Below are 22198 nucleotides of genomic sequence, written 5' to 3' on the forward strand. Positions count from 1 at the left end.
AGATATGTAATCAACACAAGATAAATGGAAAAAATACAAAAGGAAATTTTTTTTAAAAGATTGAAGGGCTAAGTGAAAAATCATTAAGATATTAGAAGAAATTATACGAAAATTATTTGATTAACTTCTGGGTGGGAGCCTTTTTTTTCTATTTTTAATTGTGGTAAAATATACATAACATAAAATTTACCATCTTCTCCATTTTAAGTGTACAGATCAGCGGTGTTAAATACATTCACACGGTTGTACAACCCGTATCCAAAACTCTTCTCATCTTACAAAACTGAGATTCTGTATCCATGAGAGAGCAACCTCCCTTCTCTCTACTCCCCTTTTTTAACTAAAACAGAGAAACCTAGAACTCTTCAAGGTTACTTGACTGCATCAGTTTTTTGGGGGGTTTTGTTTTTTTTTTAAATTGATGGCAAAAGACGTAAAGTCAAAAGACGGGGACTGGGAGAAAATATACTCAATATGTATGACAAAAGGTTAACATTTCTGCTGTAAAAAGAACCCATATGTATCAACAAGAAAAAGAGCAGTGACCCCACAGAAGGCGGCACGGGAGGCGCACAGGTAGCACACAGAGGAGGACGCGTGAGGGAACACCGTGCGCTTAAAAGATGCTCCACTAGGAGGTCTGGAACCACAGATTAGAACAAGGTAGTCACTGGAGTTTAAAACGGGCACACCCTGTGTGTCCCACTTCCGGGAATCTGTACTGTAGAAACAGCGTGTCAGTACAGAAATAAGCACATATGAGGAAAGACATATGCATAAGAACGTTTACTATAAATTGCTAATATCCAGAAAAAAATGCATACAAGCTGAATGCCAAGTAAAGGGGGATTAATGGTTGACTGAATTATAGCACAGCTGTACCATGGAATGTCACAAAACTGTTAAAAGCATTGAGTCAGATACACGTAAGATTAATTGTGTACGCTGAGTGGGGGAAAAGAAGGAAGCAAAACCTCCTACATATGTGTGTTTGCCTGAGCATAAACAAACGATATGTATACAGGATAAACACTAAACCTTTAATAAAGTGAGATTGCGGGGGAATATTAACTACTAGTGTTTTGTTTCTATACCTCCGTGTTATTACCATAAGCTGACAGAGAAGATAACAAATATATGTTCTGTAAGTAGCAGGTGAGCCGGTGATGTAGAGGAAAGAATCTGGCACTAGGAGGTAAGACATTTCGCTTACTTTGATGTTTTCCTCCCGGTTCTGTTAGTCTGCTAATGTGCTGTTTGAACTTGGACAAGTCCTTCAGCTTCTCTGGATTACCATTTCTTCTTCGGCATATGAAAGGAGTTAAATTCAGCCACTAGAGTTCTTTCCAATACAGAAGATGTGTTTCTTTCTTGTAGAGCCAGAAGTGTCCCAACCAGTACATAATTGCTTGTTAAATCGAACTAAGTCCAATAAAAATTTGTGTGAACCACCAAACCCAGAAGGTTCTTTAGAGTGCATTTCCTGCTTTTCTTTGAACAGGCAGCAGAAAGCTCCTACTTGCTCAGAGAACTTGCTTATTGTCCTGACCTTGAGGGATTAGAATATGATTCTACATGCCCTCATAGTTTTGAGGTCATTTTTTCAAAAGTTCTAGGAAGGAAATAATGAAACTGTTCCCTACGAGATTCTTAATTTAGCATCTCCACGTTAGTACCTTAGAAGTAAATTGTTCCAGCCATCCTGTCCTCTACCCGTCACTATTCATAGAGGTTGCTAAGTCAGTTACCAGGATGATGGCTCTTTGCATACAGCATAAGGAAATTAAATATACAGCTGAGGAAAAATAGCATGCCAAATGTGTGGGGATTTTGTTTTAATTGTTAATCTTACCCATTACTCTCTCATAAAAGATGTAATAGAAATTGTAGTTCCTACTTTGTCACTGGCTTCTTTTCTGAGCACGTGGAAATGTCGGTCCCTGAACCTGTTCTTAGCAGTCCTGCAGCCTGTCTGCACTTTCCTCCAACAAAACACCCCAGCGCACACACGTTCCCCTCCCCCCCCCAAAAAAAAACAGTGACTGGCACTGTTGGGAGGCCTCCGTGTGAGTAATGTGCCTTTTCACACTGCTCTTACCAGGTGTTTTAGACACATTTTCCTCATCGTAAAGATAAAAATCTAACTTGGCAAGTGCCCCATTCCTTGGCAGAGAACAAACAGGCTTCCTTCTGGTCAGCCCTTCCCCTGGCTCTTTCTCACATTAGTAAGTCTGCTGGAGTAGTGGTCCCAGCTGAGGGTCTAAAGACAGTGAAACCCTAGGAGTTCCTCTGAGGGAGGAAGACTTTCTAGGCACAAAGCAATAGAAGAAGTTGCAAAAGAAAAGGCCAGTGTACTTGACTAAATAAAAATCATGTACGACATTGTAAGACAAATCAGGAAAATAAATCTGCAGCCACAGCAAAAGGTTAAAGTCGTTTGCATGCAAACAGCTCATAAAAATGCACGCAAGAAAGAAACACTAGAGACTTGAGTGTACGGCTCATAGAAGCGGAGTCCTGCTAAATAAAAGGGGCGAGATTCAGCCGAAGTAGTTATAAAGTCTTAGCAGTGCTAAGGCAAGAGTTAAAACAATAAATACAATTTTTTGCCAACCAAAGTATCAAAGAATAAAAAGACAATACCAGTGCTACAGAGAGTAGAATGGATTGGCGCCTTTAGAGTGTTGGTGGGAATGGAATTTGTTTCAACCTCAGTATCTTATAATATAGATCCAAAGACTTCTTTAAGGTTCATGTTCTTCACTAGACAGCCCTCCCATTACTGTGTTAAGAAAATGACTGGGAAAAGTTTCATATTCAAGGATGTTTATCATAGGATTATATGTGATTATTTGTAACCCCAAATCATGAACTCCTGAAATGCCTAAGAATATTAAAATCATATATTAAAGGATTTTGTTAATATTTTGAGAAAATGAAATAAAAACAGGACGCACTACAATATGGTCCCATTTATGTTTTATAAACATTTAGAAACAAAGCTGGAAGGAAATAATCTTATGTTTTGCTGTGTCTTTGTATTGTGGAATTATAGATAAATTTTTTCATAACACTTTCTTTTTAAGCTTTTTAACAGTGAAAATGTATTTTATATATTATATGTTTTATAATCACAAGACATAATATCCTTAAATCTTTTTAACCAAAGGGTGGGTAACGTGACTGAGGGTGACAGTCATACTAGCCCTTGAGTTATTTTTTAAACTTTTTAAAAGAAAATCATTTTTGTGCTAGAAAAAGCTACACAGGCTAAACAGACATCAGAATTGACTAAAATTACACGTTTTCAGTGTTAAAACACTGGCCCTCTCGTCCTTATCAAAAGCTCTGTTGGCCCTGACATGAACTCCGGCCGCAGTGGGGAAGTTAACCACTTAACTCACGTGGCAGGCAGTCTTTCAAAACACAGGATCTTTCAGGGAAAGTAATGAAAATAGGCCTTCCTTGCAGAGAGGTTCAGACACCCCAGCCTCTAGTGGTCTAGGAGCCCCAGGGTTCAGAGCCATAAGTCGCTGAGCGACTCATGCTGACACCCTGCCCACGTTCCTCTGTGGATGCAGGTTACCAGGACGTTTACTGAGAAGCCTGGAGCCAATGGGAGTGCTATTGGTCCTCCAGAGTTTGAAATTAAAGCTGAAAATCAATGGTATTTTTTTAATGTGCGAAGCATAGAAAATCCCCTCGGTTGTTGTGGGAGCTTTCGGGACTCATCACTGTCTCACCTCCTCTGCTCAAGTCAGAGGGGGAGAAAGGGGCAGATGGCGGGGAAGTGCTGCCAACGCAGGCCCTGGCCTGCCCCAGCTTGGAGGGATTTCAGAAATAAAATCTGCATCATACAAAAGGGCCCTTTGTTCAAATGCTTTGTTTTCTAAAAGAAGATGGCTGCTCACGTTGGAGAAGGGGCCACGTACTTTATTTGGCAAGTTCACAGACAGGTGCCCTCTCAGAGGGGGAGGTTAAAGTCCGTGCTTTATGTGTGGGTTTAAGAAAAATTTCAAACATGTATAAAAACAGAATAATATAAGGATTTCCCCCATACCTATTGTCCAGTTTCAACAATTATCAACTCGTAGCCTACGTATTTTGAAGCAAATCCCAGACAGGATAAACTTCCATCCATATATATTATGCTTTTGTATGTATCTCTAAAAGATAAGAAACACACAGCCAAGTATTTGTCTTCATCAGAGATCAAGTACACATACACACTTCCTCAGTTTTCCCGTAATTGATTTTTCTTTGTTTTTTATACTTCAGTTGCTCCAATCAGGATCCAGACAAGGCCCACACATTGCACTGAGTTCATAGCACTCTTTCGTCTCTTTTATTTTATTTTGAAACTATTTTTTTCCACATATTTTTTGTTGGGCTTCATTTATTTATTTTTGGCTGCGTTGGGTCTTCGTTGCTGCACGTGAGCTTTCTCTGGTTGCGGCGAGCTGGGGCTAGTCTTCGTTGTGGTGCGTGGGCTTCTCGTTGCGGTGCGTGGGCTTATCATTGCGATGGCTTCTCTTGTGGCGGAGCCCGTGCTCTAGGCGCACAGGCTTCAGTAGTTGTGGCACGTGGGCTCAGTAGTTGTGGCTCGCAGGCTGTAGAGCGCCTCAGTAGTTGTGGTGCACGGGCTTAGTTGCTCCGTGGCATGTGGGATCTTCCTGGACCAGGGTTTGAACCCGTGTCCCCTGCATTGGTAGGCAGATTCTTAACCGCTGCGCCACCAGGGAAGTCCTCTTTAGTCTCTTTTAATCCATAGTTTTTTCCCTCCTGCGGTTTCCCTTTGCAATTTGTCTGTTAAAGAAACCTGTAGAATTTCCCACAGTCTAGATTTTGTTGACTGCATCCAGGTAGTCTCATTTAACACATTCTTCTGTCCCCTATATTTCCTGTAAACTGGTGGTTAGACTAGACGCTTGATAAGATTCGAGATTCAGCCTCAGTTTTTTGGCGAGAATACTTCGTAAGTGATGGTGGCGTGCTTCCTGCTGAGTGTTCTGAAGCGGTATGTGAGCTTTCCCCTGATGGTCATAGCAGCTGTGGATGACTGTCAGAGCCGTGACTTCATTAGGGGCTTGTCTGTATTCCTTGTCAGTTTAAAGGTACTGCATTTGCTCTTTCAAGTCCAGGTCAACAAAATGCCCTCCTGGGGACTGCATTTCCCTAAATGCGCCAGCTAAGTGCTCTCTCCAGTAGCACAATACACGGGGGATTTCCTCAAAAGAAGTATTATCAGAATAAGATTATCCAAATAAGTCCTTAGGGGAAAGGGGACGACACAAAAGCTATCAAAATGTCTTGTTTGGGAAAATAGCAGAGAACAAGACTCCCTTTAAAAGTCTAGTCTTATGATTACCTGGCAGTTTTGACGAATTAGCAGGGAATGTGGTCGTACAGTTGGCTAATTTGGAAAAATAAAAGTCATGGAAAAGATTTTTTTATTCTATCATTTGGTTCCTAAGCCACAACTCTCAACTTTTGGGGGACAAGGTTAGGAGAGCATTCTTTGCCATGGCAAAAAAACTCCCCTTTTGAGTTTTACGGGGTGAGAAGGGCAGAGAGAGCTCCTCCAGCCTCCAGCCTGCACTTGGAGCCTGTTGTGAAATCAGCCAGAGTTGTCTAGATGGGTTGAAATGTTCACGCTTGCCTTCCGGAGTTTTAATGTTGTCCAGAAATTCAAATTTCAGAGATTCAGGTTCTCAGGAAGAAATAATTTCCTGTTAGGCAGCCTTATGATGAATCTCCCATTTCAGATGGCTTCTCTGGGTTGCAGAGAACAAGGTATCCTAGCCCTGTTTCTCCTTCTCCTTCCCTGTGAGGAGTTACCCAGCAGCGATGGGGAAGTGACCTCTCTCCTTCTCCCTTGTCCTCAGGAGCCAACGAAGTGCTTCTGGTGGTCGGGGGCTTCGGAAGCCAGCAGTCTCCCATCGACGTGGTGGAGAAGTATGACCCCAAGACTCAGGAGTGGAGCTTTTTGCCAGTAAGTAGTGGTGGAACCAAGCCTGGGGAAAGAGCTTAAATGCAGTCCCTGGCTCCAGATCATAACTGATCCAGCCCTTAGAGTAGAAAAGCCTAGTAACAGCATCGTGTTCCTTACAGCAGTTAGTTTCAGTAGTTAGTTATTGACTAATTAGACATAAGAAATATTAATGACCCTGTGCCAAGTTACACTCAGCTGGCCGCCACCATTCCCGCGCCTTCCCAAGCTGCCTGTGCAACTCGCAGGGTGCTACCCTCGTGCCCTGTTAACCTGAACACTGTGTTAAACTGTGCTAAGCTGAACTGGCATCCAGTGGAACTTGGAAGTTTGTATCTCTCTCCTTTGGTGTGTCTCTGTTTCAGTGCTGAATGAACAATAGTAATTCTGAGAACACTTGGAAATCTTTTGATCATTTCTCGTAACTTTTCGGGTCTTCAGGTCCTGGCCCTTAGATAGCACTGTGGTAATAGCTTTCTACTTTATGGAAGGATACCGGTCTTTAGCCCAGTGCCTTATGGAATAGAGAGGAATCGGATACTGGATAACAGAAGGACATTAGGTCCTTTGGAAGCCTTGGAAGGAGGCAAATGTACAGAAGGCTTTAATCTGTAAGAGCATCACAACAAGCAAGAGGTTTTCATCCAGACAGCAGATGAACCTCTGCTCAGAAGGCTTCACAGTGACAGGTGAAGAAGCAGAGGTGCACAGATAAACACAGGAAGGACAGCAAAAGGTGAGGCCTAAGACTGGCATGACTGAAATGACAAGAGGCACCTCTTCCCTCCTGAATCCTAGAGCATCACTCGGAAGAGACGCTACGTAGCCTCAGTGTCCCTCCACGACCGGATCTACGTGATTGGCGGCTATGATGGCCGTTCCCGCCTCAGCTCAGTGGAGTGTCTAGACTACACAGCAGACGAAGATGGGGTCTGGTATTCTGTGGCCCCTATGAATGTCCGACGAGGCCTGGCTGGAGCCACCACCTTAGGAGGTAGGCTGGTGCACAGGGCAGTGTTTGCATTTTGGGGTGGCTGGATCGGGGTTCATACCTCTCTATGAAATGTGGAGGCTACTGGTAAGATCAGATACGCCTTTCTGCTTTCAGAAATACTCATGGGTGTTTCAACGCTGACAACAGGGTTGGTAAATCAAGTTCCAGTGTGCTGAGTGGGGAATTGGCACTAGTTGTATTTTTGCAAATTCCCATCTAGTCTTGGAATGTTTCTGAAGATTCCGTCTTACCCCATTCTTTTTACATGTCTCGATTGTGCTGTCCTCTTTAAAAAGGGCTTACTTGACTTATCCCTTAAAAAAACACTTGTTTTTGCCCCCAAACATTGGAAAGAGTTGTGGGAGATTTGTAGAGAAAAGAGTTACTAGAAGGCTCTCGTTCTCTAATAGCTGTGACTTGTTCATTCTGAGCAGATATGATCTATGTCTCTGGGGGCTTTGACGGAAGCAGGCGTCACACCAGTATGGAGCGGTATGACCCAAACATCGACCAGTGGAGCATGCTGGGAGACATGCAGACGGCCCGGGAAGGCGCAGGCCTCGTGGTGGCCAGCGGGGTCATCTACTGCCTAGGTGTGCGGGCTGGGACGCGGGGAGAACTGATGGGCGGCAGCCTCGGGGTGGGATCCTTTTTACCAGAATGAAGTTCGTAGACTTCCTTCCACTAAAACCCCGGTCTGTCGTAGTATATTTTTCATTAACTGGGCTTCTCCTTTTCATGGAAGCAGAAAACAGGGTACTGTCAGATTTATTTTTGGATTATTGGAACCCTTGAGGGAGAACTGGAACTAAAAGACTTAGTTGAAACACTCGAGAAAGGCAGAATGGGAATGGGCATCAGGACTTACCATTCTTTCTGGAGTGGCCTCTGCTTTGTCTTTCAGGAGGATATGATGGCTTGAATATCTTAAATTCAGTTGAGAAATATGATCCCCATACAGGACACTGGACTAATGTCACACCGATGGCCACCAAGCGCTCTGGTAAGACCAGTCAGATCTGGGGGGGGCAACAGACGGAACTGTCCAAACCTTGTATGTGCAGTGAGGGTGCAGCCACAGGCCAGGCATCGGACCAGGGCTGCAGCCCCGTCTTCACTGGAGACAGAGGGGAACATGAGTCAGGTCCATTCTCCTCCAGCCTGTTGTCTCTAAATACAGTGAGACTAAAGGCAGTCTAAACTTTGACTAGGGTACAGTTTGAGGGTGAAGGCTTCCTGTCTTACTCGTTTTTTGCATCTGGGCCCCTCCCTGCATCCTAGCAGCCAGTCCAGCTCTGTGCACGTGGTGCACACTGCCTGAGGGAATGTGCGTGTGCAGCGAAGGGGCTTCCTGAGCCCCCAGGCTGGGGTAAGGTAAGGAGAGCACCCTTCCTCTGGGCAAGATGTGCTCCAGAGCCAGTCACAACCCCTTTCCTCCCTTTATTGCCTTCTTTTTTCCACTTCCTTCTTTTCTGCTGATAAGGGTTGGGCTGTGAATTAACGAAGGTGAAGATGACAGCCAGTTCAAGAGGGTTTACAGGCGGGTAACCTGTGCAGGACTAGATTCTTCCAGGCCTGTCTGGCCCCGTCCCCATCCCTCGGCCATTCTGGAATTCAGCTAGCGGTCAGTGACAGTGTTTTGTTTCTAGAATTCAGATCCTGAGCTTAGCAGTATTCATTTGCTGTACCTTTTCTTCCCCAGGTGCGGGAGTAGCCCTGCTGAATGACCATATTTATGTGGTTGGGGGATTCGATGGTACAGCCCACCTTTCTTCTGTCGAAGCGTACAACATTCGCACCGATTCCTGGACAACGGTCACTAGCATGACCACCCCGCGATGCTATGTCGGGGCCACGGTGCTTCGGGGGAGACTTTATGCAATTGCAGGGTGAGGGTTAAACCAGGCATCCAGAGCGGTGTGATCCGAGCCGCATCTGGGGTGGAGATGGGGTTTGGTTCGGGAGGGAGACGCCTTGTGCGGGAGGGGGCCGTGCGGCTGCAGAGCTCAGTCCCGCCTCTTCCCCCTCAGCTACGACGGGAATTCCCTGCTGAGCAGCATCGAGTGCTACGACCCCATCATCGACAGCTGGGAGGTCGTGACCTCCATGGGAACCCAGCGCTGCGACGCTGGCGTGTGTGTTCTCCGCGAGAAGTGACCAGTCCGACACAGTTTGCAGGGAACCAAGGATCCTTTCCAGAATGTCTGCTTCTCACTGTGTGCACAGGGTGATTACAGGCACCAGTGCCGCGATGATTGTGCTTATTTGACGCCCCTCGCACTGGTGGTTTTCCCCGAGGAGGGTGGGCGGCAGACCCTCAGGGGAGGAGGCTGCACACTGAGTGGGTGTGGGAGGCCAGACCACCTCTCCTCCCGGCCGCGGGGGCACTCTCTCCTCGTTTCTGACTCAGCGTGGGCTTGGGAGAACATACATTTAAGTTGTGCCTCGCGTGTTGCAGAGAATTAAGGTATGAGCGCAGCGCCGGGGTGTGGGCGGTATCCAGCCTCGATCATTGGAAGGGTACCAACTCTTGTTTCACAACAATAAATATCTTTCCTAGTCTACAGGTAGCAGGGGCAACACAGTTCCGATCTGGAGAGAAACAGAGGGAAGAGCCCTGTCAAAACTTTGGGGGCCTGGGGACAGGGGGACAGGGTTGGCGTCAGAGCTGGGTGTAGAGTGTGGGAAGGGAGCTGGACGTGGTGGGATGTGAGTGAACCTGCGACAGCCGGAAGGCTGAGGAGGGAGTGTTATTTGAGGGTCTTTCCATGGCCCCCTGGTATTTGTGGGCCCTGGGGACTGAGAGAGTGACAGAGCCAGCACATGTTAGGTGAGCAGAGGTGGAGGAGAATGGGCCTTCAGTGGGCCAGGGATAAACCAGAAGTTCTTGTGATTTCACAGTAGTCCTCCCTTCCGTGACTCATCTATACGGGGAAGGTCTTCCTCTGTTGAAGCAAATGCTACTCACTCCACTGTTACGCATCCATACTGTTTAGAGGGGGCGGGGGAGGGGCGGGGGGCGGGGGGGGGGCAGCTGCCTAGAAGTTCAGCTGCCTCATTACTCCCTCATTCTTTTAAGGACATGCTTCTGCTAAGGTGTGGTTTTTACTGCTGTGTTTTGTACATGTAGTTCTTTGCTATTAGAACCCCCCTTCCCTGTCTTTAAAGTGGATTTTATTCATCCCAGGACAGAATAATCAACGACAACTAAAATCCTTTTGTTAGTTTCGGTACCCGCTGTCCCTCCAAGGCTCCCCTGTGCTGTGCAGTGACATTCTTGCTCTGTGGGTATTGGGAGTGTGGGGACGTGATCACCTAAGGAAGGATGCATTTTCCCTTTGCTCTGAAATTCCTTTTTTTCCTCTTTCCCTGAGTTGTACTGACCTCAAGTTCATTTGTTTGTATTTTTTTTTAAGAAAATATTGAAAATCAGTGGTCTCCAGTGCCTGTCTTGCAGACATTTTGGGGGACCAGGCATAGGGATCAGCTGCAGGTCCTGTCTCTTCAGCCTGTTCACCTGTGTGTTTGCCAACTAGCTCTGCTGTGTCTCTGTTAGACAGGTAAGAGATCTCTGGAGACTCCCATCAATACAAGGTTATCTGAATTGCATATTCACGGACTCTCACAGTTGGACTTTACTTAGAAACCACAGGGGATAAAGAAGAGGCAATCTTGGGCTCGTTTTGTAACCACTTGAATTTTAGGGTTTTAGTCGCCCCAGTCCTTTTTCCGTTTGCCTCGATTTGTGCCACAAACAGCTGTTTGTGATGCAAACAGCTATGCGGAAGGCTTGCAGAAATGCAAAAATCTTGATACTCCCAGAGCAAAGGGAAGGGGGAGCCAGAGAGGTTCAGCAAAGAGGCCGGCCGGCCTTTCTCTAGCAGAGGGATTGTGCCTGCCGATTAAATCGAACTGTGAGACATGTGACTTGTTCTCTCAGGAAGAGACCAGGGGAGGCAGAGGAGGGGAGGGGGTGAAGAACCCATGGCTCTGGGCTCTGGGCTGTCTTCACGGCTGACTTCTGAGTTTCAGACCAAATTCCCAAATAGTTCTTCGATGGCAGCCACAGCTGAATAGCCCCCTCCATCCCTTTCCACTCTTTCCCCAGTCTTCTGGGCTTTCCCCTGCTCGTGGACCTACACACAGCTACCCCTTATTTGGTGGTTCCTCCTGTTTTTCTAGCTCCCGTTAACTGGCAGGCAGCCACTAAGTTATGCAACCTCTGAAAGCTAAAGCTACCTTCATCTTGTGTCACCTATCACCTCCACCACAATACAGACATCCGATTAGTTTTTAGGTTGTACATGAGTTTAATTGTTCCAAATCCATTCCTGTATTTTTTTTCCCTATCTTTTGCCCAGACTCATGGAGCATCGTCTCCTGATACCCTTACCTCTACTCTTCTCTTGCTTTCCAGTCTAGCCCCTCCATTTTGTCATCAGTTATCTTTCTAAAGCACGGACAGGGCCATTACAATACCGAACATACAGCACATTTTCAGTAAATATCAAACAGATATTTCTGGCCTAAAAGTCCATAGATTCCCGTTGTCCATGTTATAAGGTTTGAATTCCTTAGCATGACATTAGACCCATGGTGATCTGGACTCACGGCACCTTTCTGAACTTGCCTCCTCTACCACCCTCACTTCCCCCAGGTATCACGTGCTTCATCCACAGTGGTCTTAACCATTCCTAAATCTGTTCTCACCCTTGTGGATATATTACACCGTTCCTTCTATATGAAATAATCTTGCTGTCCCGGCAAAATCCTAGTCACCTTTTAATGCCCAATTCAAGTGTCACCTAGGTAAAGCCTTTTCTGACTCCCCATATGGAATTACCCCTGATCTGTGCTTCCATTTACTTTGTTCCCTGGATTGTCTTTATCACATGTCCTTGGGTTTGGGTCTGTCTTCCTGTTTAAACTGTGTTCTCCAGTACAAAGTGCCTATCGTCGTAGTATCCTCAGGGTGTAGCATATTCTGTAATTGCTCAGCAAATGTTGAATTAATGAAGGACAAAGAGGAAGAAGAAAAACGTGCCGCCGACAGGGGGTGGTGGGTAGATGAGACGTTTCTCAGGCGGCTTGGCTCCCCTTCTATCTGCCTCCCCTGCCATCTCAGGAAGGCCACGCCTGCCGTACTACAACTAGTAAGCTAGACATCTGAAGACGAACCGGAGAGTGTGAGACGCAGTATAACGACCCAGCAGTGGCTCTAGGGCCATGCCTGGACCCGTGGGCCCTGGAAGGCAGCCTTTCCGACTTCTACCGCTTCACTGCGCTACGACCGACCCATAGGGAAACTGGGACTCGAGACGTTTCTGGAAGCGCGTCAACACCAGGTCTTGCCACGTAGTTAGTGGTCAGTATGATGAGAACAGAGAGCAGCAACTGAAGCTTCCAGGCGCCTGCCTCCGCCCACAAGGCAGGTGTCCCTGTAGGTCGCGTCCCGTGTGAGCCACTGCGGCTGAGATTTGCTGATGGGGGTCTGACCCCAGGACGTCCCCGTCGTTCACGGGACTAAACGCACACCTGGACTGGCTCAGGTTTCACTCAGTGTAAGGGAAGCCCAACGCCCAGGTGAGCCTGGGCAGAAGCTCTGTCACATCCCAGGAGGCATCTGTCACAAAACCACGCCGACACCCGGCCGCCTGGGCGGCGGCGAACGTCCGCGCCTGCGCACTGGCGTCCGGGGCCGGGAAGCGGCGCCTGCGCTGAAGGAGCGCCGCCGCGACCGCGCCTGCGCGGTGCGAAGAAGTCGCCCTGAGACCGCGCCTGCGCGTCGCCGCCAAGAGCCCGGGTAGAGGCCATGGAGCCCGCGGCGCCGCCGAGCGACCTGGTGTCGGCGGAGGGCCGGAACCGGAAGGCGGTGCTGTGCCAGCGCTGCGGCTCCCGCGTGCTGCAGCCGGGCACGGCGCTCTTCTCCCGCCGGCAGGTGAGGGGGCGCGGGGGGGGGGGGGGGGGGGGGGCGGCGACACCGGGTCCAGTTCGGCTTGGACCCGGACACACGACCGGACACTGGCGCCCCGGGGCCGCGCCTGCCGACCGCGGGGTCCCGACGCCGGGCCGCTGCAGACCGACCTTCTAGGGAGCCTGAGCGTTACTTCCTCAGTCTCAGGTGTCGGTGCCCTTTGTCCAGCTGTCACGTTCCGCAGCCTCCTTCCCACTGCGCCGCCACGCCCCGCCCCGGGAGTGGGCGCGGGGTCCCGGGGAGGGGGGGGAGAGTGGGCGGGGAAACTGGGGGGCGGTTCGCAGGGACTGGGGGGGGGGGCACGGGGGGGGGGGGACGGGACGCGGGGGCCGTTCTGGGGGCGAGGCCCGAACCCTCAGACCGCTCGCTCGCTCCCGGGTCTGTGATCCCCGCCGACGTCGTGAATCACTAGGAGTGTCGTTCACACCGGTGCACAGATCCCGTGTCCCGCGCCCGCTGCCCCGAGACTGCGCGCGCGTGAGGGAGGACACAGACTTTCGGATTTAAGTAAATGAGGGAGTGAAGTTCTCAGTCCGTGAGACTAAGGGTTAGAGCAGGCGGAGCGAATCCGTGTGTCGCAGGCGCCATCGATCACCCGACGTGTCCTTTTTTTTAAGTCCTGTGAACGGTTTCTTTATAAAATGTTCAGACCCCCGACTCGGTCCTTTGTGAAATCTCACCTGCAGTCTGGGGCAGAGGAAATTACAGTCACAGAGGAAAGAAACACCAAAGAGCTTGATAATGTAGGGAAAGGGTGATGAGTTAGAGAAGGGAATAGTTGCTTTCTTACCTTTTGAGGGAGAGGGCAGTTGGGGCAGGAGAGGGGGGTGGAAGATGAGATTGTGGGAGAGAAAGGATAGAGCACTGTTTGGGTGAGAATGAGAGCAAACCGAGACATTATTCTCAAACTAAGCATGCACCTAACGTAGGACCCAGCAAGTGTTCTCCGGGCCTTTATCCCTGGCGGGATGAAAACATGTTCACACAAAACCTGTGCACAAATGTTCACTGCACCTTTATTCCTAAGAGCCGAAAACCAGAAACAGCCCAGCAGGCATTCTGCTGGTGAGTGATGCCACACCACGGGCACCACAACTTGTATGAGGATGAATCTCCAGGGAATTATGCTGAGTGAAGAAAGCTGGTCCCGAAAGATTACTATTGTATCATTCCATTTATATGACATTTTTGAATTTTAGAAATGGTCAACAGATTAGTGATTGCCAGGGTTTAGGAAGCGGGGGCGGGTCAGGGGTGTTGGCAAGTGTGGTTATAAAAGGGTAGACGGATGGTGGCGATGGTTGCACAATAATGTGAACGTACTTAATGGCACCAAACTGCCCACTTAAAAATTATTTAAATGGTACAGTTTATGTTATGTATAGTTTATCACAGTGAAAAATCAGGAATTAAAATGGAACATGCCTCAGGTGTGTTGGGCAGTGTTGTTCTAGTTATTGCTGCATAACAAAATCACCCCAGACAGTGACTTAAAACATTAGCGTTTATTTTGCTCACAAATTTGGGGGTTGGCAGGGCCCAGCTCGGCAGTTCTCTCATTCATGGTGTTTCACGGCGCAGCGGTTAGAGGGGTCATCTCAGAAGCTTGCCCACTCCCGTGTCTGCCTGTGGACTGAGGATTCAGGCGTCTGGGACGGGCTGTGATGGGCCGCTCCTTCCGGTATCCGCCAGGAGGCCTCGGGGTAGCCATGGTTCTTCCAGGGTCACCAGGGCTCCCAGAGCAACTGCTCCAAGAGCAACCTGCAAAAGTGGCCCAGCCTTCCCTAACCTAGCCTGTCCCACCCACCTTGGCCTGCCCAGGCTCAAGGGGAGAGGCACAGTCTCCACAACTTGGAAAGGTTGTCAGAGAATTTGTGGACATTTGTGTGGTTTTAAAACTACTACAAAGGACTTCCCTGGTGGCGCAGTGGTTAAGAATCCGCCTGTCAGTGCAGGAGACACGGGTTTGAGCCCTGGTCCTGGAAGATCCCACATGCCGCGGAGCAGCTAAGCCCATGCACCTCAACTACTGAGCTTGCTCTCTAGAGCCCGTGAGCCACAAGTACTGAGCCCGCACACTGCAACTACCAAAGCCCGTGCACGTAGAGCCCGTGCTCCACAACAAGAGAAGCCACTGCAATGAGAAGCCCGCGCACCTCAACGAAGAGTAGCCCCCACTCACTGCAACTAGAGAAAACCACACACGGCAACGAAGACCCAATGCAGCGATAAATAAATAAATATATATATATATATATATATATATATATATATATATATATATGACGGGTTCTTTCCCCATGTCAGTATCTTTAAAAAAATAATAATAAAAAATAATAAAACCACCACATGTACTCACTGAAGGGGGAAAAATTACAAAAAAGGTTAACAGAAGTTTACTTTGTACTGTGACAGTTTTTATTCTCATCTATAGTACAGCATGCTTGCCAAGTTCTCTACAATGAGAATGTATTTTTACAAAGAGAAAGAAAATATTTTATTTTTTAACGGGTACTGTTAGTAGTTCTTGAAGAAAGCAAAAGAAGTTTCAGTGAGACATCAGCAGAATCTCAGCGTCGTGGTGTTCGATGCGTCTCAGAGCGCTGGCCGGGATCAGGGGTGCTGGCCGGGGCCCTGGCCGCACAGCTAACCCACCTCGTCAGGGGTCTGGCGACTTTGGCCCCCAGACAGCCGAGTTGGCCACCTCAAATTAGGTATTAATTTCTAGATTTCCACCCCAGTAGTCTGTCCAGAAAGCCTCATTGTGTCCCACATGATACATCCCACAGCGTGACCCTAGCGTTGTCCTCTACTTTGTTGAGATCCAGGCACAGATACACAGACAAGTGCAAATACATGGGTCTGACTTAACAGGATTTCAGTAAAAATGGGCATGTTGAGGAAGAGCGGGAACAGGACCCAGTGTGACTGACCCCTTGAATGAATGGCTAGTAATAGTCCTGCCCTTTAGTCCCTAATCAAATGGGAGACAGCAGAGGTGGCCTTATGCACTGCGAACGGGGACAATGTGGGGGCTTCGTGCTCCTTTGCTAGACATGTCCTGAGGGCTAACGCTTATATAGTCTTTGATTTTCTCCCCTCACATTTCACTCCTCTTGCATTTAGTTAAGATGTGATTTCACACCGACAGTATAGGAGGTAGGCTGGAAATGTACCTAGGGACGTTTAGGCCCACAGAAAATTACTCATAGGACTGGAATTCAGGTTTTCTGGTTCCTGAATTTTGATTCCTACCTCTCTTTGCCTCTGCCTGTTCCCATTTTCACTCAGGGTAAAACAAAGCATTAGGGACTCATTTAACCATCAGATGAGGCAAAAAGAGTGGCTGGAATGACAATATAACAGGAAGAGGGACTATCATATTTTATGATGTCCTCAGATGAAGCCTCAGGTGACACAGCAAAGGGAAATGCACAGATGTGTTTTAACAAGCCGAGTGCTTGGAGGACAGGGAGGGGGAATGTTCTGGATCAGAGCTCCCTCCTCCCTGCCAGGGATACCCTACCAGTGTCTGCAGGCCTGGAGTTCAGAAGTGCGGGCTCCAGGGTGTTTCCCACACTGGCGGCTCTTGTGGCCTTCCTGACGTTCTCATCCCCACCAGAGCATTGATGTCAGTCGAATTTTTAAAAAACTTTTTAAATTGTTTGCTTTTGTCCTCATTGCCAATGCCAGGCTAGCACATTAAGGCCGTCCTATTTTATTAGAGTGTGGGGGTGCGTTGGAAGTGAATCATGGGGTGGGAAATTCTCCGCGCATTGGCGGCAGCCATAGTGAGGAGCAGGGAAGGAGCTTGGCTGACGTGTCCTGCAGTGGGCGGGGCAGCTGAGGCGTCCGCTAACCACGTGGAAGAAGTCAAAGGGATTGCATGCGTGCGTGCGTGCGTGTGTGCGCATGCTTTCTCCTCGTGAATGGGAGATGCAAGGGTCCTAGAGATAATATTCCAAATTCTAGAACTAGATTTTCCTTTTTAATATTCCTTTTATAAGATAAACCCAGTATCTTCGTAACAACAGTGGTGGAATAGCGTGAAGCCAGACATCCTGTGTTTACCCTTGTCCCAGATATTTGCGTTCTGCTCTGTGTCTCTTGCTGTTCCAGGCAGTGGGGATGTGGTAATGAACAGGAAAAGTGAGCTGGTGGAGGGAGCCCCCTGGTAAGTAACTGAGCCAGTAAACTGATAAGATGATTTCAGAAACGACAAGTAGGAAATGGAGCAGCATGAGGAAATTTGGGGGTGACGAGTATGCTCGTTATCTTGATCGTGGTAAAGCTTTGTTGGTGTGCGGTATACGTGTGCCAGAATGTGTCAGACTGTCCACTTTGGATCTGTGCAGTGTGCGTCAGTTATGCCTCAGCCGAGCCACTTTAAAGAATACACATGCAGTGGGCAGCATGGGAAGCTCGTGCAGGTTGTCCGGTTGGGGGAAACCCTGAGGAGGCCACGTGGGAGCCGAGTGTCCGGGAGGAGCTGGCCCTGGAGGGTCCGGGGGCGGGGGCGGGGAGGAACCGGCAGGTCCTGAGGACCCAGGGCATCCCGGTTACCGCGGCAACCAGGCAGCGCCTCTCCCCCTTCTGAGAGGCGGGCGAGGACCGGGGCAGCCTGGGGCTTACTGCCGGGCGCCTGGGCTGGGGGAGCTTCGGGGGCCGGCCGTGCGGAGTGAGCAGGGCTCTGCTGTGTTCTGTCCACGCAGCTCTGCCTCCCGCCCATGAGGAAGAAGCCGGCGCTGGCCGACGGCGGCAGCCCTGAGGGCGACCTTCTGCAGGACCACTGGCTGGTGGAGGACATGTTCACTTTCGAGAACGTGGGCTTTACCAAGGACGTGGGCAACATCAAGTTCCTGGTCTGCGCAGACTGCGAGATCGGCCCCATCGGCTGGCACTGCCTGGACGACAAGAACAGTTTCTATGTGGCCTTGGAACGGGTTTCCCATGAGTGACTGAGGGGAGGGGACTCAGCTCCACCTCCACTATAAAAGCTACTCCCCACAAGGACGGCCATGTCGCCTTCTCTGCACTAACGTCAGTCATGGGCGTCAGCCCGCCCCGTCCAGCACGCGTCCACGTGCTTCCTCACGGCCTCAGCGCCGGCCTCCTGCTTAGTTCACAGGCGTTACCGCCTTTGCTCAGCCCCCTTTCCCCCCGGGTTTAGGACACGGGGCGCTTCCACAGATCTGCTCCCCTCCCGGCCTCCTGCTGTCCTGTACCCTGGGGCTCTCACCCTCCGGGCAGTTATGCAACCTTTTAGCCGTGATGACACGTGACGGATGGTGCTCATGAGGTGCTGACGGTTGAAACCCGCCTTTTTCTCATTCAGGAAAGTGCACGGACGTCTGTTGTGTGGCTAACTTTATTTACAGTAATTTATTTCTAAAAGTAAAAACATTTCCCAACTGCAGTATTTAAACCACTAATCAGAAATACATTCCTTTGGACATGCCTCTAAGACCACATTTAGGGGCCTCTCCTCTAGGCTGACAGCGACTTTATTGTCAAGGTGGGTGTGGCCACTCTTCCCTTCAAATCTTGATGTAGTTTTTCTTTGTATTAGCTCCGCACTGCTATATATAGCCTGTAAGCTGAAAGTCAGATTGCCAACCCCATCTGTCAGCTACCCCGAGGAAAACTCAGCCCTGGCTGTGTTCCCAAGATCTCCTGGAGTCAGCGGAGAGGGCAGGACGTAGGGGGCGGGCCTTTGCCACATCATACATGACTTCATTGGTTTGTCTTACGTGGACTCATATAACAACTCTCTCTTTGCTCCTAGGACAAACTTCTTAAGTGGATGGTGGCATCATTACTGTATGCGCTGGGCGTGGTCCTCACAGATTTCTGATTCAGTTGGAATCTCTAGACTAACCCAGAATACAGACTTTCCATCCACATGCCTCTCTTTGTAGCTGTGGGGTTGCTCTGACAGTCTGATGTTCAGTACGATTCTCAGTTCTGTCATTTCTCTTCTGAAACGACTCACCATCTCAGAAGGAATCTGTGAAACCAGGTTCCAGGTATCCTCCCATCTTCCATGCCTCTAAGGCTCAGGAGACCTAGAATGCAAATGAGGGCTAAGTGGAGACCTTACAGGCATTCCTTCGGACCTGTTTTCCAGTTGCTTCCTCCCTCCTTCTCCCCAGAACTTGGTCTAAGGGCCCCCCAACTAAAGTGTGGGCCTTGGGCACAGTTTTGCCACCAACCTCCTCCCCTAGAAAGGTGGCTTCCGTCCCCGGCCGTAGCCTCACAAGCTCTGGTAGAAAATGAGAGAACTGTTTTCTAGATGGATGGTCAGATGTCCATGATTATGGCATTTGCAGAAAAACTGTGAGAATATCCACTCAGGTCAGAAGGAACAAAACCACGTAGATGCCTCTGGGGACATGTGGCCCCTCATATCATGAGCCAAAACCTGGGCAAGGCATTTTTTAAATTAGACTTTTACTTTTCTTTCCTTTTTTAATCACAGAAATAGCAGATAAATACAAAAGTAGGTATACGGGGATATGTGTATATGTATAGCTGATTCACTTTGTTGTAGGGCAGAAACTAACACACCATTGTAAAGCAATTATACTCCAACAAAGATGTTAAAAAAAAAAGTAGGTATAAAAATGTTTTTAATCATTCATATTTTCACCATGCAGAGATTGCCGACGGTAGTGTGGTGTTATGTTCTTCTCAGTGTTTTTCAGTATGTACTGTATAAATAAACGTAGGGCTTTAAAAACAAATATGAGATCATGTGGTACTCTCATAACTTGCTTTTTCCATTTAACAAAATACTGACTTGCCACGTAGGTGACGTCCATCTCCGCCGTTGTATTTCTGTACTGTAATTTATTTTACAGTCCACTGTTAGATTGTCTCCAGCCTCTCCTAAACCATGTGATATAAGGTGCAACCTTGTGGCTGAATCTGTCCAGGCTTTTCTACTGTTTCCCCGGCTGCGTCAGCAGCAGCGGGCTTGCAGGGTGTGTGCGTCTTCACGGCTCTGCTGACTGACGCGCAAAGCTCGGAACGGCTGTGCAGCTTTACCCTCCTCCCCAGCAGTTCCTAACACTGGGTATTTATTATCTTAAATGAATATGTTGATACTTTAATAGTAGGAAAAATAGCGTCTCATTGTTTTAATTTGCATTTATTTTATTTCTCATGAAATTTTTATATATTTACTGGTCACTTGCGTTTCGTTTCTTGAGAATCCCCAAACTTTGTTCCTCCAATAGCCAAAAAATCAAGTTGTTATTCTGCCTTTTCAGCTTGATTTGAAAGAAATAAAGGCATTTAAACAGTGGCAATTAGATTCTTGCACGTCCTTGGGAAGAATGTATAATTGGAAACAGAGATGAGGGCTGAAACCTGCGCCTTAGGATTTACCCTGGGGTCTGTCGGCTGAGGAATCAGCCCTTCGGTGTCTGTCGTGGAATGAAAGTCGTCTCCCTGCCCCCCACACATGGTGGGCTCTGGGGAAAGCCTTGTGAGTCAGGTCGCTGTGTGCGCCGGGGCACAAGGGGGAGCCCACGACCGCGGCTGTGAGTATCGACGCTGCAGCTGCAGTGGGGGAGCAGTTGATTTTTCCAGGGCCTTCCTGTTTTGACACAGAATTAAAGGTGGACGGCGGTGTACTGACACTTTACTGCTGTGAGCGCACTGTATGAGGCTCCTCAGAACTCCGCCATGTGGCTATGAGGACCTCTGCTCCCAGTACTGGTGGACTGACCATCCCGGTGAGGGCAGCTCGAAAGGCTGGATACGTACTTTAAAAGTCTGGAGGCATCGGGGCGCTAACACAAGTTTGGAGAATTACTGGATCTGGACCACGGAGAAGATGGAGGCCCCGGGCAGTGGGCTTAGTGTGATGGACGCTCTCCTCCTGGGGGTGTTTCCCAGCTTAGAGGAGGCAGTTCGGAGGGTGATGGGTGGTCCTGACGGCCTTGCAGAAGGCAGAGACAGGGCCTGTCACAGGGTGTGGACCAGGCGGCCTGCCCTCACTTCGAGTTGGTGCCCTCGGTCCTTTACCCCCCCCCCCCGGAAGCAGGGTGAGGCAGGGTGGGGAGTAGAAAGTTTCTAAGATGGATTGCAGCTCAGCCTCAAAATCTCAGCCCTTGAAATTGGATTAAGGTGATCCCAAGTGGTCGTTGCCCCAGGCCTTTGGCATGAGCAAACAAAAACCCTCTCTAGAGGAAGATGTCACCATCCTAAACTTCAAATTCTTTCTGCAAACAATTTTGCTAATACAATATACTGAATATAATAAAATGTAACCAAGCATATGAGACAAGATGATAAAACCAGTAAAACAGAAGGCCATGGGAACAGGCCCACTGAGGCTGGGGAGACAGGAGCTTTCAGAGGTAGACGGTAAAGTAACTGCTTACTCTGCAAAGGAGATACCAGACATGTGAGAAAAAAAAAAAAGTGAATTCTAGAATCTAAAAAAATCCAAAACCAGAAGTGAGAATTCACTGGAAGGTTTTAATAGAAGATTAGACACAGCTGGAGAGAGAACTAGGAAACTGGGAGCTGCCAGTAGATTTGCAAGCCCGCAACGCAAGACCTCATACGGCGTTACCCAGAGAAGCTGAAGGAAAGCAAGCAAATTCACAGGGCCAGAAAACCACAGCCCAGATCCATTCAAGCTGACATCTGATTTATTGAGATTCAGGAGCCTGTGAATTAAGGATGGTTTTTGCCTACATAAAATTCTCAGTTTTGCCTCTTAGCCCACAAAGCCTAAAATATTTATCTGGTCCTTAAAGAAAAATTTTGCCAACTCATGACTAATTGTAAAGATGTTGACTTTTCCCCAAACTGATGTATATAAATTTAATAAAATCCCAATCAAAAACCCAACAGGTTTTGTGTGTGTGAAATTCAACAAACTGATTCTAGAAGTTATATGTAAGGGGACTTCCCTGATGATCCAGTGGCTAAGACCTCGAGCTCCCAATGCAGGGGACCCAGGTTTGATCCCAGGTCAGGGAAATAGATCCCACATGCATGCCACAACTAAAGATCCCGCACTCAGCAATGGAGATCCCGAGTGCTGCAACTAAGACCTGGCACAGCCAAATAAATAGATAAATATTTTTTAAAATAAAGTAATAATATAAAATAAAAGTTATATGTACGTGCAGAGGACTAAGACTAGCCAAGACGGTCAAGGAGAAAAAGCAGATGCAAGAGTTTCTCCTTTGGAGAGACAACCAGACGGGAGAGTTTCTCCTTT

General features: G+C 48.3%; 2 protein-coding genes across 8 annotated transcripts in view; both read left to right on the forward strand.

Moving 5' to 3' along the window:
• KLHL12 (kelch like family member 12) overlaps positions 1–9976 on the forward strand; it is a 28830-nt gene extending 18854 nt beyond the window's left edge. For 3 of the 7 annotated variants that reach the window (XM_029229873.1, XM_029229869.1, XM_029229870.1), the window contains exons 7-12: positions 5886–5992; positions 6788–6983; positions 7418–7576; positions 7888–7986; positions 8686–8872; positions 9014–9253. In XM_029229873.1, the coding sequence (XP_029085706.1) occupies positions 5886–5992; positions 6788–6983; positions 7418–7576; positions 7888–7986; positions 8686–8872; positions 9014–9140 (875 nt within the window). In that variant the 3' untranslated portion in view covers positions 9141–9253. Of the gene's footprint in view, positions 1–5885; positions 5993–6787; positions 6984–7417; positions 7577–7887; positions 7987–8264; positions 8873–9013 lie in introns of those variants that run through there. The other 4 variants (XR_003794541.1, XR_003794542.1, XM_029229871.1 and 1 more) reach the window with 4 other exon arrangements.
• Positions 9977–12628: 2652 nt separating this feature from the next.
• Positions 12629–21410, forward strand: RABIF (RAB interacting factor). The gene is made up of 2 exons (XM_029230598.1): positions 12629–12921; positions 17670–21410. The coding sequence occupies exons 1-2, from the start codon at positions 12796–12798 to the stop codon at positions 17913–17915; spliced, it is 372 nt and encodes a 123-aa protein (XP_029086431.1). The 5' UTR covers positions 12629–12795; the 3' UTR covers positions 17916–21410.
• The last annotated feature ends 788 nt before the right edge of the window (positions 21411–22198 follow it).

This window comes from Monodon monoceros, unplaced genomic scaffold (genome assembly GCF_005190385.1).
Source record: "Monodon monoceros isolate NGI ecotype Baffin Bay Population unplaced genomic scaffold, NGI_Narwhal_1 Super_Scaffold_18, whole genome shotgun sequence".
Taxonomy (NCBI): domain Eukaryota; kingdom Metazoa; phylum Chordata; class Mammalia; order Artiodactyla; family Monodontidae; genus Monodon; species Monodon monoceros.